General features: G+C 37.4%; 2 protein-coding genes across 2 annotated transcripts in view; both read left to right on the top strand.

Moving 5' to 3' along the window:
* Positions 1-299: 299 nt before the first annotated feature.
* LOC131430781 (connectin-like) overlaps positions 300-19384 on the top strand; it is a 502561-nt gene continuing 483476 nt past the window's right edge. Inside the window, exon 1 of the mRNA XM_058595987.1 lies at positions 300-2295. The gene's annotated coding sequence lies outside the window, so the exon portion shown is untranslated. The remainder of the gene's footprint in view (positions 2296-19384) is intronic.
* LOC131430783 (uncharacterized) lies at positions 16546-18818 on the top strand. Its single transcript, XM_058595991.1, has 4 exons — positions 16546-17708; positions 17773-17937; positions 18014-18172; positions 18284-18818. Exons 1-4 carry the CDS (start codon positions 17640-17642, stop codon positions 18443-18445), a joined length of 555 nt encoding a protein of 184 aa, XP_058451974.1. The 5' UTR covers positions 16546-17639; the 3' UTR covers positions 18446-18818.

Raw genomic sequence — 19384 nt, 5'->3', positions numbered from 1 at the left:
TGATTTGGTAAATGTCGTTCCCTCTCACGTGATGCATCTGGTCAAGCGGAGAGTGCTGTGACACGACCGGAGTAATGTTGCACCACCCCACGCAACACGCCTCCCGCCGAGAGAACCACATTGCCACGCTCTTGGCTTGGTACTTGGTTACCGGATCCAGTTGATGCTGTCGGTACGGAGATAATTTGCCAGCTTCTCCCAGGAGTGAAAATTGGGCTCCGGCTACGACAAACCGATCCGATCCGAATCCGATCCGTTGGCTGCCTGGCACGAGACAGTAAGATTGTAAAAGTGTGTTACTTGTTTGCGTGCCTGATGGGTGCCCTCCTTTTGGGGATGGGTCATCTACAGCAGCAGCCGTTTAGTTCGCTGTCAGAGCATTCCGGACGTGGACGTTGTGTGCGCGGAAGACCTCAAATCACCGGTTTTGAGCTGCCTTCTGTTGTGTTGGCCTGTTGGTTGACTACATTGTTTTTTGTTTTGGGTGACAGTTTGCGGTCATCGGCCAAGTGTTTTGACGATATCTTGGAGTACTGAGAGGAAGTCCCGACTGTGCTGGGCCAAGGGCGGAAATAATTTGCAGCGGTTGAGCTGCTGAAAAGCTTCACCACTTCAGCACCCTGCTGTGTGGTGGTGGTGTCCGCCCACCAAAGTGGTTCGAAGAAACTCGGGCAGGGCAAACAGAAAATAAACCGTATTTGGAAGCTTCCGACCAACGTAAGTCTTCGAGTCTTCGAGTGATGCAGTTTTGAATAATTTAACCGGACGCGGACACGGAAGGGAGATAAGCGTACATTCATTCTGGCAAGTGACGGTACTCAGGGGGGAAGTTTTGCGGGGTGTGCTCGGATTTTACGTATGTGTGGACTGCCTAACAAGAAAACCGAACGTGACGTTCGCTTGGTGAGACTGCTGCTGTCGGATGCTGCGATAGCCGTGTTATACTGATGGTGAGAAAATTTATGGAAAAAGCGTGCCACAACTTCTGCACTGCAGATTAGAGTGCTACTCCGGGAGTCCCGATTCTGATTTTGTAGCTTCGTCATAAGGAAATAAGCCGGAAACAAAAATAGCCCACTTGATTAATGGTGGTGCAAATTCGCTCTAATTACTAATAATCGCACCGAGGTCACATCGTTACCAGTGTTGCAGAACCGCCTGCAGGTCATAAATCTCCATCTTGGCTATTAATCATAGTTTCACAGGACGATCCTATCCGGAAAGAAAGGACCGGAATGAAATATAAATTCGCTGAAAATATCATCGCAGTAGTGCACAAATAAAAACCATAACACAAAACACATTGTTTGCTTGCTGTTGCGTTCCCTTCTCTTCCCCCTTCCATTCGGGGCGTGGTGGTGACCAAACTGATCCGGTGTACCAGCGGAAACAACAATCCTACAAATTCGCAAATATTCCCCGATTGCCGCGAAGCTCCCCTCCCGCTCATCGGCGGAACAGTAGACAGTGAAAGAGGATTATAGATTTTTTTTTTGTTGTTGTTGCCGTGGAGAATACTCCACTAGCTTGGCTCGAGCTACGAAACAGTGAAAGAACTGTGATGCGGGCTTAAATCCTTAGCGGAAAATTGTATCGATATAGCAAATAAATTCGATCAATGCGTCGAGCTTCTATCCTCGGAACACGGGTGGTATAATCGCGGATTGCGTGCCTGTTGGTGGTGCTGAAGGTGGTGTTCGGTAGTGGAATCGCGGTTCGGTGAAACCATTTTCACACCAACCAGCAGTTTGTCGGGCGTTGTTGTTGTGACGTGGTGCTGCGGTGGTGATTATGTGCCGGTGGTGCCGGGAATGCATCATTCGCATGCTGTCCCACTCGATAGTGTCATCCATCAAATGAAAAGTGCACCATCAATTCGCGGCTTTGTGTCCAGTCTGTGAAGTGTGCTACCGACACAGCTGACTACTACTCCTCTACGACAGTACAGTTCCCGGGGGTGGGCGGTTCTGTTGATGACCACCACCACCACCGGTGCTGGGAACGTCAATCCGACACTGACAGGTGTGCTTTGATGCTGACGGGGAATTCGATCGGTCGGCAAATAGGCAGAAATAAAACATAAACTAACCAAACGGATCCAGTGTTTTATTTTCCGTGTCGCCTAGGTCAAATTTTGTTATCATTGACGCGCTGAAGCAGTGGGGGGGATTAAACATTTTAATTCTTGATCGACAAAGTGTAAATACTGATAAAAGCGTGGATTGTGCGACGAAACAGTTATTTCGGATTTTGATCCCGGATTTGAGTCGGAAAATTGTCCCAACGATTTGAAAGGTAGGTGATAACAGAACCGAACAGTTGTTGAACGGTCTGCGCTGCCGGCGGATTGACTTTTCGCCTGGGCATTTGCATGTAGGTTGAGCTTTATTTCTGATAGCTTTATTTCGGTGGCCCATATTTACCTTGAAATTGGATTTGACAGTTTAAGCTTCTCCGTTGGGAACCGCACAGCGGTGCCAGATCCGGGTGCCGATCAATCGCATCTGTATTAAAAGCGATTGGATAGTTTTTACCAGTAGTGAGCATCGCAGATTTCTAGGCTGTCAGGTGCCGACGGCGATTGAGTAGTACGCGAGAAGTTGTTAATGCGTGAAAATTAATTTTAGGTAGCCTAAGAGTATTACGAGTAGTAGACTACGAATTAGTGGTAGCACTATATTGCTGGAATCCAAATTGCTGTAGCATCATCATCATCGACACCTGACTCATGACCCAGTTTGGATGACGAATTGAACTGTAAAAAACCCGACTATTCTGGGTGGCGTTTATTAGGCACCAAAAAGGTATGGAAAGCTGATTGGAGTGAGTACGACGCACGCCAATCTAGGTTCCGACGTCAGCAAAATGAGGCTGACAAGTCAAGAAGGCGCAAAAAGCGAAATTCAAGAAAAAATTACAATAACAGATCCAATATTCTTTCAACGCATCATTCATCTACAAAACGACATTGTAATAACATTATTAGTCACAACATGAATAATAATTGCAATAACTATAATAACAACAACTACAACAACAGCCGAAATAATCTTCCACCTGATAGAATACTTCTTGCTGCAGCTAAGGATCGATTTTCGGGACCACCAACAAATTACAGACCTACAATTAATTTTCAAAGAGGACCGACGATTAATCCTTATCGAGAGCACAACCTGCAGCTAACGATGCCGAGTCAAATGTCTGCTGAATGTTCGTCAACTGATACGTGCGTGGCGTGTCGTGCTCAACATTCGTGTTTTCGGCAATTTTGACGCATTACCCAGAAGAAGAGAATAATGACAATATTATCATAAGTCAACAACCATGTTCAATAAGATCTCCTCATCTAGCGTCGTCAACAGAAATCGTAGCATATTGTCAAAATTTTAACCGTATGAAGACCGCACTTAAGATTAATGAAATCCATAAAAATATGTTAGGGTGTTCGTATGGAATTATTCTAGCAACCGAAACTAGTTGGGATGATAGCGTTAACAGCACGGAAGTCTTCGGAAACATTTACAACATTTTTAGAAACGATCGTGAGCTCCATACATCTGATAAAAAAATCGGGGGGAGGTGTTCTTATTGCTGTTTTAGCAGAATTTGACGCCGAAATGATAACCACTACGAAATTTAAAGAATTTGAACACGTATGGGTAAGAACTCATTTAGCAGGTGAAACACATATTTTTGTTTCAGTATATTTTCCTCCTAACAATGCCCAAAAAGCCACATATGAAAAGTTTCTGCATGTTGCTGATGAAATAATGACTAAGCTTCCATCGGAAGTTAAAGTTCATATATAACAGTTCGGCTGAAAAGTTCGTATCGTTTAATAGAAACACACATTTTTTTGCCAAAATTCGTTTTTATTATTCAACATAATTGCCATCAGAGGCGATACAGCGATTATAGCGATCTTCCAACTTTTCGATACCATTTTTGTAGTACGATTTGTCCTTTGCCTCAAAATAGGCCTCAGTTTCAGCGATTACCTCTTCATTGCTTCTAATTTTTTACCAGCGAGCATTCTCTTGAGGTCTGAGAACAGGAAAAAGTCACTGGGGGCCAAATCTGGAGAATACGGTGGATGAGGGAGCAATTCGAAGCCCAATTCGTTCAATTTCAGCATGGTTTTCATCGACTTGTGACACGGTGCATTGTCTTGATGAAACAAAACATTTTTCTTCTTCAAATGAGGCCGTTTTTTTTTTTAATTTTGTCCTTCAAACGCTCTAATAAGGCTATATAATAGTCACTGTTGATGGTTTTTCCCTTTTCAAGGTAGTCTATGAAAATTATACCATGCGAATCCCAAAATACAGACGCCATAAACTTACCGGCCGATTGTTGAGTCTTTCCACGCCTTGGGTTCGGTTCATCGCGTGCAGTCCACTCAGCTGACTGTCGATTGGACTCCGGAGTGCAGTGATGGAGCCATGTTTCGTCCATTGTTATATATCGACGAAAAAAATAGGTTTTATTTCGATATAACAGCTCCAAACACTGCTCAGAATCATAAATTCGTTGTTGTTTTTGATCGATTGTGAGCTCACGCGGCACCCATTTTGCACAAAGCTTTCTCATATCCAAATATTCGTGAATAATATGTCCAACACGTTCCTTTGATATCTTTAGGGTGTCAGCTATCTCGATCAACTTCACTTTACGGTCATTGAAAATCATATTGTGGATTTTTTTCACGTTTTCATCGGTAACAGCCTCTTTTAGACGTCCACTGCGTTCATCGTCTTCGGTGCTCATATGACCAGTACGAAATTTTGCAAACCACTTACGAATTGTTGCTTCGCCCGGTGCAGAGTCTGGATAACACTCATCAAGCCATTTTTTGATATCGGCGGCACTTTTTTTCATCATAAAGTAGTGTTTCATCAACACACGAAATTCCTTTTTTTTCACAATAACAAAAGTAGCTTCACTCAAAATGCAATATCTCACAAACTAATAATCAGACAGCTGTCAAATTTATACACGTATCTTTTGAAGGTTGGTACTAACTGAAAATGGTATGGATTTAATTCTAGTGGCGCCCTCTCATAGAGACGATACGAACTTTTCAGCCGATCTGTTATGGAGACTTTAATCAGCGCAATATCGACTTTATTCCAGACGCTGAAAATAATAGTATTTTATTTAGATTTTTTATTTACTAATATTCACGATGATTTTTGTGTAACAGAATCACCAACTCCATTGTGGAAAAATGAAGCTTTTCGTACAGCAATCGAATTCTCAATATTTATTCATCAGATTAATAGACCCGACGACTACGAGTATGAGGAGATTTTCGATTATCACTCAGCAAATTATGATAGTATTAGTCGTAAGCTACGAGAAATAGATTGACAAGAACTTCTTAGAAACGAAGGAAATGTCGAAATTTCAGTCGATATTTTCTACGCACGGCTGTACGACATAATAAATGAACATGTCCCATTAAAGAAAATTAGGCGACAAAATAATTCAAAGTATGCTGTTTGGTGAACCGAGCATATTAGAAACCTAAGAAATCGAAAACAAAAAGCTCATAAAAAGTACAAAAGAGAAAATAATAGTGACAATTTATCGAATTACATACACATCTGTGACCAACTAAGTTTAGCATTTGATACTGCATTCAAAGAGTATAACTCAAGAACTGAACAGGAAATAAAGTCTTGTCCAAAAAAATTCTTTAGTTATGTTAGAAACAAATTGAAATCAGAGAACTTTCCGTCAAGAATGTATCTACAGGAAAACAAAACTCCCAAGAAATTTGTAATCTTTTCGCTAAATTTTTTCAACAAATCTACACGAAGTTTTCTGAAGATGACCGCGATCGTGAATATTTTTCTTTCTTTCCAGAGTTTCCTGAAGATATTAATGTAAATCAAATCGAAGTGCTAGACATAATAGATGCCCTAAAAAAATTGGATGTCTCTAAAAGTGCCGGACCTGATGGGATTCCACCCATATTTATGAAAAAATTAGCATTAGATCTTGCAATCCCTTTGTGCTGGCTTTTTAATAATTCGCTTCAGTCTGGAGTTTTTCCAGATACGTGGAAAAACTCTTTCCTTATATCAATTTTCAAAAATGGGAAAAAAGCAGACTTATGCAACTATCGCGGGATTGCTATTCTTTCTTGCATTCCGAAGCTCTTTGAAGCGATCGTTAATGACAAACTGTTTAGTCAAATAAAAAATAGAATTACTCACATGCAACATGGATTTTTCAAAGGACATTCCACTACTACTAATTTGCTTGAATTCGTCCACTATACCCTGACCGCTATGGACAAGGGAAATTACATTGAAGCTCTTTATACAGATTTCAGCAAAGCATTCGATCGTGTTGACATACCCATGCTTATGTTCAAATTACAGAAATTGGGAATATTACCAGGTCTACTTAATTGGTTGGAATCTTATCTAACAAATCGTGAACAAATTGTAAAATTTAGGGGTTGAAAGTCGAGCCCCATTCACGTCAGTTCCGGGGTCCCCCAGGGATCTCATTTAGGTCCTCTTTTATTTATCTTGTTTGTTAACGACATTTCCTTTATCAATATGATCAGTATCTAACGGGGAAACAGATTGGAAAACCGACATGTGAACACAATGATGTATTGAAAACCGCGAAAATGTTACCGCAGAGACGGGACTCGAACCCGTTTGAATTTGTTTTCGTCGATACGGGACTGTAAGCTACGGGTTCGAGTCCCGTCTCTGCGGTAACATTTTCGCGGTTTTCATTACATCATTGTGTTCACATGTTGGTTTTCCAATCTGTTTCCCCGTTAGATACTGATCATATTAAAAAACTAGCTCAAGGCGGCTTTACGTCTTAACAAAGCCTAAAACAAAATCGTTGAAGGACATTTCCTTTCTTTTAAAAAAATAAAAATTCTAATATACGCAGACGATACAAAACTATTTTTAGAAATAGAGAAAAGTGAGGATGCCAAGATTTATCAAGAAGAAATTCTATCTTTTTATACATGGTGTAACAAAAGTCTTCTTCAACTAAATGTTAAAAAATGCAGTAGAATAACATTCAGTAAAAAACGAAATACACCTGACTTGATACTTACTCTTGGAAGTCAAACAGTTCAAAAATGCGAAAGACTAAGGGACATAGGAATAATACTAGATTCTAAAATGACTTTTGTTGACCATTATAATACAATCTTAAACAGAGCCAATAACATGCTAGGATTCATAAAACGATTTTGTTACTGTTTTCACGATCCGTATACAATTAAAACATTATACATTGCCTACGTTCGGTCAGTACTAGAATACTGTAGCTTAGTTTGGTCACCCTACTTAATCACATGGGAAGATCGAATAGAATCAGTTCAAAAACAATTTTTGTTATTTGCACTTCGTAAATTAGGTTGGACAAGACTTCCTCTTCCGTCCTATAAAGCCCGCTGTATGCTGATAAGTATTCAAACATTAAAAGAACGCAGAGAATTTTCAATGGTCTAATTTGTAAATGACATTGTCTCGAATCGCGTAGATTCCAGTCAACTCTTGTCCAAACTAAATTTTTACATACCATCTCGGCGTTTAAGAAATCGAAATATTTTTGTTACAAACCACCAGCGAACAAACTATGCAAAAAATAGGCCAATAAATCAATTGAGGGCTGTATACAACAAGCATTCAGAAGCAGTCGATTTCACTATGTCAAAAAACAAATTAAAGCAATATTTCAGTTCTATTCGGTAAGCCAATTATTATTATTTAACTCATAATTAATTATACATTATTTAGTGATCTATTTAGAATAGTTTACTAATTTAAGACGATTATTGTAATTATCCTTATGGTCTACTTTTGATTGACGACAAATAAATAAATAAAACTAATAAACCCAAAATTACCTTACAATTTATTCAAGTCATCAACAGGTCTTTTATGTGAGTTTTCTTTTAATTTTTTTTTATTTATTTGTCGTCAAACTATAGTAGATAGTTTGATCCTCCCGATTATCCCATCGACTTAGTGGGGTTTCGTCGGTACAATCGGTAGACCATTGATTAATTGACCATTTGTTGCACAGACGCTTAAGGGAGTTTAACATTAGCGTTGTCCCATGCGACAGCCGGTATAGTAAACCTGTAAAACTTAATCTTGCACCTTCCACAAAACTACATTCGAATGTGTTTCACTGAACTTAGTCGCAAAACTAGTCAGTCGATTTACAAGAGCCCGATTTCTTCGGCCAACTGGTCCTTTAGGGAACTGTTAAATTTTGTACGGGGCATTTAAATACCCGCTTGTATGTGCCTGACACATTTTCTCTAGACGCCTGGCAGCGTCTGTCAGAAGGTATTGCCGGAATGTTGGCAGAATTCCGGCAAGAGTCTGACAACAAAAATCGTTTTGAACAGGTCAAATTTAATGCGAAATAAGAGTTGCTAATGTTCCAGATTTATCTGACATTTGCCAGATTTTTCCTATTCCGACCAGGGATCTATGTTAACAGAAATGATTTTCATTTACTTCTTTACATCTCGTCATCGACTCGTTAATAAATTTAATTATGCTGCAGCCCAATGTCTTTACGGGCATTTATTTTCGTTGTTAAACAGAAATCTGGTATTTTACATGCAGAAAATTTGAAAATCTGGTGCAATATACAAAATCTAGCCGAAGATCCGATTTGTCGGAGTGTATATTGGCAATCTAACTCAAAGCTAAGTTTACCGGACGCGCCATCTATGTTTCGTTATTTGAATCTTTAGCATTAATATCTAAATAAAGTTAAGTATTGAAAAAATTAAAGGTATATTTTTTCAGTCGGTGTTGAACAGTCGTTCGCACCGCACGCGTACAGCTTTTGGCTCCTGGAAATTTTTTCTGGCTACCTAGAGTTTCATTGCTTCTAGGCTTCCGTCTTTTTCAAGGCTACCTGAATCACTAACAGTCTTTTTAAAGACTAACAGATCGGCTGAAAAGTTCGTATCGTTTCTATGAGAGGGCGCCACTAGAATTAAATCCATACCATTTTCAGTTAGTACCAACCTTCAAAAGATACGTGTATAAATTTGACAGCTGTCTGATTATTAGTTTGTGAGATATTGCATTTTGAGTGAAGCTACTTTTGTTATTGTGAAAAAAAAAAAAGGAATTTCGTGTGTTGATGAAACACTACTTTTTGATGAAAAAAAAGTGCCGCCGATACCAAAAAATGGCTTGATGAGTGTTATCCAGACTCTGCACCGGGCGAAGCAACAATTCGTAAGTGGTTTGCAAAATTTCGTACTGGTCATATGAGCACCGAAGACGATGAACGCAGTGGACGTCTAAAAGAGGCTGTTACCGATGAAAACGTGAAAATAATCCACAAAATGATTTTAAATGACCGTAAAGTGATGTTGATCAAGATAGCTGACACCCTAAAGATATCAAAGGAACGTGTTGGACATATTATTCACGAATATTTGGATATAAGAAAGCTTTGTGCAAAATGGGTGCCGCGTGAGCTCACAATCGATCAAAAACAACAACGAATTTATGATTCTGAGCAGTGTTTGGAGCTGTTATATCGAAATAAAACCTATTTTTTTCGTCGATATATAACAATGGACGAAACATGGCTCCATCACTTCACTCCGGAGTCCAATCGACAGTCAGCTTAGTGGACTGCACGCGATGAACCGAACCCAAAGTGTGGAAAGACTCAACAATTGGCCGGTAAGGTTATGGTGTCTGTATTTTGGGATTCGCATGGTATAATTTTCATCGACTACCTTGAAAAGGGACAGTAACTATTATATAGCGTTATTAGAGCGTTTGAAGGACAAAATTTCATAAAAACAGCCTAATTTGAAGAAGAAAAAAGTTTTGTTTCATCAAGACAATGCACCGTGTCACAAGTCGATGAAAACCATGCTGAAATTGAACGAATTGGGCTTCGAATTGCTCCCTCATCCACTGTATTCTCTAGATTTGGCCCCCAGTGACTTTTTCCTGTACTCAGACCTCAAGAGAATGCTCGCTGGTAAAAAATTTAGAAGCAATGAAGAGGTAATCGCTGAAACTGAGGCCTATTTTGAGGCAAAGGACAAATCGTACTACAAAAATGGTATCGAAAAGTTGGAAGATCGCTATAATCGCTGTATCGCCTCTGATGGCAATTATGTTGAATAATAAAAACGAATTTTGGCAAAAAAATGTGTGTTTCTATTAAACGATACGAACTTTTCAGCCGAAGTGTTAACAATTAGTCAGCCTCGGCCAGTTCGGTTTCACATCTCAACCAAGTCAGTCGATAAACCAAAACCGCTTACGTTCGGGACAGAAGAAATCAAGTACAGTATTGTGTAGTGAACAATAGAACGATCTCGAAATGAGTGAACCAAACGAACAAAAGCTACCGCCGGTACGAAAGAATACAATTATTGTTGACTTCAGACAGTGCAAAATTCGACCTTCGTTACGAGAACTTGAAGGTTTGCTTAAGGAGCAAATGCATCTTGACATTAAACGTGTGCATTAACTTCAATGCAATAAGACAAATAATGTTATTTACATCCAGTTTTATAAAGAGTTGGATGCAATTCAATACACAAAAGACAATAACAATGTGCACTATGTGGATTACGAGAACATTAAGTACAACATTCCAGTATAAATGGAAGATAGTGCTATAGAAGTGCGTGTGCATGATCTTCCCTCAAGCGTCATCGATTCTCATATCCGCGCAACTATGTCCCAATACGGATAGATTCTCTCTATCGAAAAAGAAAAGTGTAAGAATTTTTTCCCCGGTATTCTAAATGGCGTACGTTTGTTACGCATGCGCTTGAGGAGGCCTATACCTTCTTATGTGACATTCTGTCTGGATACAAGAATACCGTGCAAATCACTTGTTACCTATGACAATCAGATGGCCACGTGTCAATATTGCCAAAAAGCTGTTCACTACGGTAAGCCATGTGATTAACCGGACAAGGAGACAACTATACCAAAGAGCAACGGTGCTTCCTTCACACCAACTTCAAGCAACCCCAGTTCACCTGTGACAGTCACCAACAACAGGGAAGTATCCCCTTCAACGAAACCATCCAACGTAACCCCTAAAGAACAAAGTACACCAGCTGCACTGCCCCTTAATCCTCGCAGGAAGAAAGTGGAAGCTCCTCTCCCCCTAGAAAAAGGGTGACAACGAGATCCAATACAAAAAAATTAGCTAAAAACTCAGCAAAATCGGCCACGTAAAGCTTGTACGCAAAGAGGCCTGAATAAAATATCTTTTACATAAAAAAAATAGTCAGCCTTTCTCAAGGCTATACAAAGAGTGATATTTGAGTGACTAAGTGATGCAAAGAGTGATATTAGAGTGTCTAAGAAATTAATCAGCCTTTTTTAAGGCTAGCTATTCAAAGAACTATTCTTCGAACTAATCAGTCTTTATTAAGACTACCACTACGAACTAATCAGACTTTTCCAAACTAGGAGTCTAATCGAAGACTAATTTAGCCTAGTTAATTTAATTTAAAATTTCATTCATTTCAAAAATGCCTGCGTCCAACCGGAAACGCAACAAGCCTTAGGCTAAAAATGATTCAATACGGAATAAATCACAATCCGTTATTCAACATTTTTCTTATAACATTCACGATCTTATAGAATATGAATTTGCTCCTTCCCAAGTTATACTTATGAAAAAAGAGCGAATGGTACTTCTAAACTACGCTCTGGAATTTCCCATGAACTTTACCTAATACACTTCAATCGAAGTGACGTAAACAATTTGAAAGCTTTAGAAAATGTACGTTTCATTTCCCACATTAAAATTCATTGGGATCATTATAAACGGCATGATCGTATTGCAAACTTAACGCAATGTCGTCGTTGCCAAGACTTCATGGAAGCAAAAATTGACGTATGGATATAAGGTGCTTGAATTGTTTTCGCATTCGAAAGACGTCTGTACAATGAATGAAACTGCTGATAAATTTTCATGTTCAAATTGCGATGGAAATCATAAATCCAATTATTTGAAATGTTCTGTCAGGGAAAAAAATTTAAACGCTCGTTCGCTTAGACAACAAGTCAAATCAACGACCTCAAATTTACAGAACAATTGAAAATCAAAAAACCGTTACAAATGCCACGCCTAATTCTTCTAAGGCACTTATTTCTTCGAATTTAAAACAAAAACCAGGTACGCCTGCCAGTTCGTCTTCTAACGAAAACAATTTATTGACAGATAGATCGACCTCGTCATCATCTTCTTCTAATGACAGTTACGCTTTGGTATCAGGGAGACAAATACCTCTTAATTCTTCTAATGTAAATAATCAAAACACAGGAACGCCTTCCAGTTCATCCTCTAACGAAAACAATTTATTAATAAGTAGATCGGTCAAATCATCTTCTTATAGTGGCAGTTCTAATGGCATTCTACCTACCAATATTCCTTCAATGTCATTCGCTTCTTTAAATGAAGTCGAATTAGGCGATATAACTGAAAATAAAATGATCTACCTACAAGATCAACTTTTTCAAATGATCATCCAAATGAATTCGACTTGATAACTTTTTGAAGCATTTCAAATCGGATGGCAATTCGCAAATAATATTATAATGAATTTAAAATTTAACAGTGATGTTAAATAATTATTTGAATATTTTAAATTGGAATGCTCGATCTTTAAAATCGAATGAAGATGAATTTTATAATTTTCTCAAAGTTTACAAAATTCATATTGCCATTGTCACAGAAATTTTTCTTTAAAAAAATGTCAAATTGAAAAGTAATCCACATTATGTGGTTCATCGATTTGACAGGTTTACTGGAATGGGTGGTGGAGTTGCCATTTTTGTCCAACGGCAAATTAAACATCGAATTTTACCTTCTTTCAATACTAAAGTTATTGAAAGCTTGGGAATCTAAGTGGAATTTATTTCATCGCTAGAGCATGTTTGCCATTCCAATGCACCGGTGAACAAATGAATGTCCTCAAAGGCGATGTGCAAAAACTCACAAGATATCGACCAAAATTTTTCGACTTAAATGCTAAGCATGTCCAGTGGAATTGTAGGCAAAATAACAGTAATGGTAAAATACTTCATAATCAACTCTCAGCTGGTTACTTCACAGTTCTTCATCCCAGTAATCCGACTTGTTTCTTTTCCGTGAAAAACCCGTCTACAATTGATCTGGTTCTAACGGATCAAAGTCACATTTGTAGTGAACCGATTACACATGCTGACTTTGACTCAGATCATCTTCCAGTAACATTCAGAATTTCCAACGAAGCTATAATTAATCCAATTAGTTCTATTTTCAACTATCATAGAGCTAATTGGTTGGATTACAGATTTCACATTGAAAATCATGTGGATCATGAAACTATTTTAGAACATTCTGCGGACATCGACACAGCAATTGATAATTTGAATCATTATATTATCGAAGCTAGAAATCTTTCAGTTTCCAAAGCTCAAACTAAATTAAATTCTCCTATCACCGATGACAATCTTCAACTGCTCATTCGGTTGAAGAATGTTCGTCGACGACAATATCAACGTTCTCGTGATCCTGCTATGAAAATCATAGTTAAGGATCTACACAAAGAAATTAAACATAGATTTACTCTTTTGCGAAATGAAAATTTCGCTAAAGAAGTTGAACAAATTAAACCATATTCTAAACCTTTCTGGAAACTTTCTAAGGTTCTTAAGAAACCTCAGAAACCAATTCCTGCTCTCAAGGGAGGAAATCAAATACTTCTTACAAATGGCGAAAAAGCTCAAAAACTCAGCAGTTTGAGAGTGTAAACAATTTTAATTTGAACGTTGTGAGTCCTATTGAAAATGAAGTCTCACTGAAATATGAGCATATTTCAATCCAAGTGTTATCACACGATGACATTATTGAGACGAATTTTGACGAAATTAAATCAATTATTAGGAAACTCAAAAACATGAAGGCTCCTGGTAATGATGGAATTTTTAATATTCTTATTAAAAATCTTCCCGATGTTGCCTTGAGACTCCTGGTTAAAATTTTCAACAAGTGTTTTTCATTAGCTTACTTCCCAAAAAGATGGAAAAACGCCAAAGTAATTCCTATCCTGAAACCTGATAAAAATCCAGCAGAAACATCAAGTTATCGACCAATTAGCTTACTTTCTGCTATCAGTAAACTTTTTGAAAAAATTATCTTGTTGAGAATGATGGCTCATATAAATGAGAATTCAATTTTTTTACCAGAGCAGTTTGGATTTGGAAATCTAAGAGTGATCTGCAGTCGCCTACAAAGTAGCTTTAATATTTTCAGTGATTATCTGTCAAAAGGAAAATTAAACCAAATGCAGCAAAAACGCAATTATTTATCTTTCATCATAATAAGCCAAGAGCTTCTTTTCTTAAACCAAACAATAATCACATGCTCCAATTGAATGGCTTGGAATTGACATAGTCTGCTCGATCAGACTTGGGTTTAACGTATGACAAAAAACTCACTTTCAAGGATCACATTGAAGGAATCCAGGCAAAGGGTAATAAATATATTAAATGTTTATATCCTCCTATAAACAGAAATTCTAAGCTCTGTCTAAAAAACAAATTGGTAATTTATAAACAAATTTTCAGAGCAGCCATGCTTTATGCAGTACCAATTTGGTCAAGTTGTTGTTCCACCAGGAAGAAAACGCTTCAAAGGATTCAGAATAAAATTCTGAAAATGATTTTGAAGCGTCCTCCCTGGTTTAGTACAAATGAGTTAAACAGACTGCAATCTTCAATTGAATCGATTCGCTCTCTGTATTAGTTAGTAAGTTAGTATATAAGTTCCTTTTCCCCATTACACAACACGAGTAGGTTTACAATTTTCCCTACACAAAAATCTCAGAATTGCGGAAGCAAATGATGTCTTCATGGTAATAATCAAATCATATATATAATAGGGCTGAAAAGTCACCACACCCAATTTAAGTCTTAATAATTTAATTTTAACTCATATCCCAATAAATAGTTATTAAAAAAGACAATTTGTGTTAGAAGTTAGTTATATCATATTATTTTGCCGCGTTCTAAGCTTTAAAAATCGATCATCGGGTGGTACCATGATTTCTTAGTTATTACATATATACAAATGGCAATGAGACACAATGGTTCTGGAACGATGGAAAAGAAAATGAGGTTTCTTCGAAAAGTAGCTTAAATGAGCAATTTAATGGGAAAGAGATAGTTTGCATGTTCACGTTCAGCCCGGTGTATTTTTCGAAAAGTTTTTCCTTAAGCTGATGAAATTTTTTTCTGACTGAGTTGACTGAATCTCACAGTTAATTTTTTTTCAATAAACTAAAATTAGAGACCACATAGACTGAACAATAGAGTAAATTCCCAGCCCAAGTAGCATGTTAAGTTGCTCTCCTGTATTTTTCTACTGATTGTGCAATTTATCAAGTTAGTTTATATCACTATTCTAGTAACATAGCGAAATTTTTCTGTGTTGTGCAACATATTTTTAAGTCCTCCCGTTATTAGGAACATTTATTCACAACGATTGTGCAACTGATACAAAAACTCATGCCTCGATCCCATCACAAAGGCAGGAATAAAATCAGCGAAAAAACAATTGTTAAACGCGTAAGAACTAATACGCAATGTAAACAAGAAATGGAATGACGTTTACAAAAACATGCAAACTTAATTTCGAATGAATAAGTTTCACATTTGATTTTCAATACAATGGCTCTTAACACAAACTTGGATCTTGTAAAATAATCTGCACATGAAAAATGATAATCCTGCATACTGAAGAATTGCTCTTTTGTGTTTTTGTAATTGAAAAGTCGACAACGAACTGCATTTTTATGGTGAAATATGTATTCGTACGGCCGAAATTTTCAAGCGCCTTTGAATTAACGTGTTTTACTGATTGTGCACCAATTACTGTGAAAATAACAGTCTATTATTTTTAATGAGAATTATCGGAATGGTTTTTAAACTACATGTATTCAAACATTCTTCAAATTTTCTGCCAATTTTAATCAAACTAATGTGTAATTAAATCTGAAAAATCTCGAAATGAATTTTGCTTGAATATGTTCCAATATAGCATCGATGGTAAAAGTGAGTTGAATAGAAAATGGTTCACCCAACGTAATGAAATATATTATCCAAATAACAGTAAACATTAACATGTTAATATTTAGGAAAGAAATGCTCTACGTTTTGTTTTTTTTATCAGTTTCAATCTTCTAGTTAAATTAAACAACAATACAATATAGTCATTTATCTTACCGGGCCCGACTTTTGTGATACCCACTGTAGGTATTATTTTGGTAAGTCCGTGTGCTGGAGATGCAAAAACAAGTTGCACAAGCGGTAATATATAACTGAGGGAGTAACTATGATGAAATTAACTTTTCGTTCAATATCTTTAAAAAGTGATGTCAGATCTGCTTTTTTTTCGCGAGATGAGAACCGAATACAAATTATCTGATTGATTTTTGTTTTCATTGCGTATATAACGCTGTATTCCTGCAACTTTTATGATAATAATCTCATGTCTGCATGTTTTGCGTTCAATTCAAACAGAATAAATCTTGCACAACTATTTTGCAAGTTTTGAATTTTATATCAATGTTGTTCTAAAACTGAATAAAAGTGCACACACTGATCTAAAAATTCATGAGGCAGCAAAAACAATGCAGGATCTGCAGAAATATATTTTTTACAGCAACGTTATCAATTCGGCTTAGCCTTTTTTGCCTTGCGGAGAGCATCAATCATTTCACTAATTTTCCTTCCACAAGAGATTTATAGCAATTTTGACGTATATTGTGTCCGGTACAATTATGACAGCCGTTTGGAAAGTTTTTGATAAATTGCACAATTCAATAGTTACTCCCGTTTTACATGACGATGTAAAATTTTTTGTAGAGCTCCTAGTGAAACATTAACAAGTTGGTAATTTACTGCACAATTGTTTTAGATGTACTTAAAGTTGTTCTACAGTGATTTTTTGGTAGTATTGTGAAACATAACAGTGATAAGTTGCAAAAAAAATTTAAATATATATTTCTAAACATATCTAACATAAATAACATTTCTAAATCAAGTTCAATAAGTTACATTTGCTACTTGGGAGGTTTAGTGCAAATGAGAATGTACAAATAAACTTAAGAACATGCTTAAAAGGACTCAAAATAATAGCAAATTCCAAGCAAAATCGATACGATCTTTGATGGATTACAGCATCTCTATAGAAAAATAAAAACACGCTAACATAGAAACACGCTCTATAGAAAAATAAAAACACGTCTCATTTCCGAAGCAGGAATCAATCCTGCTATTATATATGATATCAACAAGTGTTAATTGATAATGACTCTAATTACCTTATTCCGACAGCATGTTGAATATGAAAAAAATATTATTAGATTGAAAGCATTGGATTAAACCACTGCAGCAGTTTCTAGCAAACAAAGTTGCCAAACCCCGGTCGGAGAGTAAAAACATTTCCGCTGGTCCGGATAATCGGATACAACGATTGGGTTTCGTCACGCAACGAAAACAAAAAGCGCAAACGAACACTACGCTTATAAATCCGATGGTTTTGCATTTCTGCTCACATTACATTTGTTTCGACGAAACGACGCCATGGAGTGCAAACATCGTTGCAGTCGCACGCAGCTTGTTCTGGTCTTGCTGATCCTAGGATGGGCAAAGGTTTTTGCGCGGTAGTTCAATAGTGTCGTTCTCCTTCTAACCGCTTTTTTCAACATTGTCTCAGGGAAAGAACGTGGTTGAGATCACGGATTTCTGGCAGGACTGTGAAAACGGTAAGCCTATGATATCGGTTGATCTTACTGACCTTGAAATGGGTGAAGACGATGAAGGAAATCCTACATTAATGGGAAAATTCGTATTCGAGGCAGATTTCAACGATCCAACTAAGGTAAGCTTCTGGTAGCTCAAAGCATTGTCTGATGAACCAATTCAACAAACACCGCTTGCATTCTTTGCCTTAATAGATGATAGTTTCTTCCGAACGTCTGAGGCAGGGAACTTGGACCCCTGATGCAATAACACGTGACGTAGCCAATATGTGTCCGCTGATATTGGAAGAGAATGAGGTTTGGTACGCAGTTTCTAGTCAGATGAACCAGACAACATGTCCATTCAAGAAGGGGGTAAGTTGAGGTGGAGCTGAGTTCCTTTTTTCTTTTGTTTTTTTTCTGCGATGCTTACCATTGCCGATCATCCTAACTGTTGGGCTGGATGTTGTATCCAATCGATTCCAGCACGTGGAGTCATTCAGCAACGTCCTGGTGAATAGCTACGGAGTTGACATACCGCATTCGTTTATTGGCGACTGGCGAATATATATCGAGGTTACCACCGAAAGGGAAGACGGAGAGCACACCGAATGCTTTCGGATGGTGTTCACCATCAAGGAAATATAGACGAAATGGAAGATATATTTGCTATAGAGCTGTTATTTATAGTTCCAAAGTTTCGTTTAAAGTATAAACATATTTCGACACGCAAAAACGACGAATTCTCTGTTTTTTCTTTTAAATTATCGAATTGTTGCTTTCACCGAAAAAAACCCTTTTCTGAACCCTTCCAAGCGGGCACCGCTCTCCCAGATAGAACTTTCGGCAGTTTACTTTGAACTACTAAGTAGCATGGCAGTTCAACATGAACTGTTGTTCAGTGACAGGTCGAAGATTAAATTTCCGCAAAAAAAAGCTACGGATTTCATACATTTCCTGTCTCTATGTAAACCCATCCGACAGAAAAAAAACATATCTGCACATTCTGCTTTGCCGTCAGACGCTGATTTGAGATTTTGTTTTTGTCTCTTTTGCTACCTACGCACTAAGATTTAATTCCTTTGTTCGGTAATATTTTTGACGAGAAATTTCGGTAATCTATAGAAATGACCGATATCTCGGTACATGAGTTTTATTTTACAATAATTATGCAATTTTTTACCGGACGATCAGTTTTACATGAATTTTCATTACAGAATTTTGTAAATAGATATACAATTCATACGGTAAATCTAAATAGTCGCCGAGTACGGTAAAAACCATACTGTCCGTATGGTAAAATTATCTTGCATTAACCAAACTTCTGTGAACCAATCGAAAAAAATCTTGAAGAGTTCATCGAATGGATTGAGGTACAGGTGCTAAAGTTTTTAAAACATAAAAACTACTAAAAGCTTTTTGTTTACTTATAGGCAGAAAATAATAAATCACTTGTCCACTTGCTTTCTACACCAATCGTTCGAGGGTAATTTCTGATGAACTCAACGTATTGTGCATGATCGTGGAATAAAACCATAGCCACAAAAGGTTGGAATTTTCTTCATTCGTTTTTGTAAATTTGTGTTG

Source organism: Malaya genurostris, chromosome 2 (genome assembly GCF_030247185.1).
Source record: "Malaya genurostris strain Urasoe2022 chromosome 2, Malgen_1.1, whole genome shotgun sequence".
Lineage (NCBI taxonomy): Eukaryota > Metazoa > Arthropoda > Insecta > Diptera > Culicidae > Malaya > Malaya genurostris.
The sequence above is the reverse complement of the archived record's forward strand: the minus strand, read 5'-3'. Positions and strand labels throughout refer to the sequence as shown.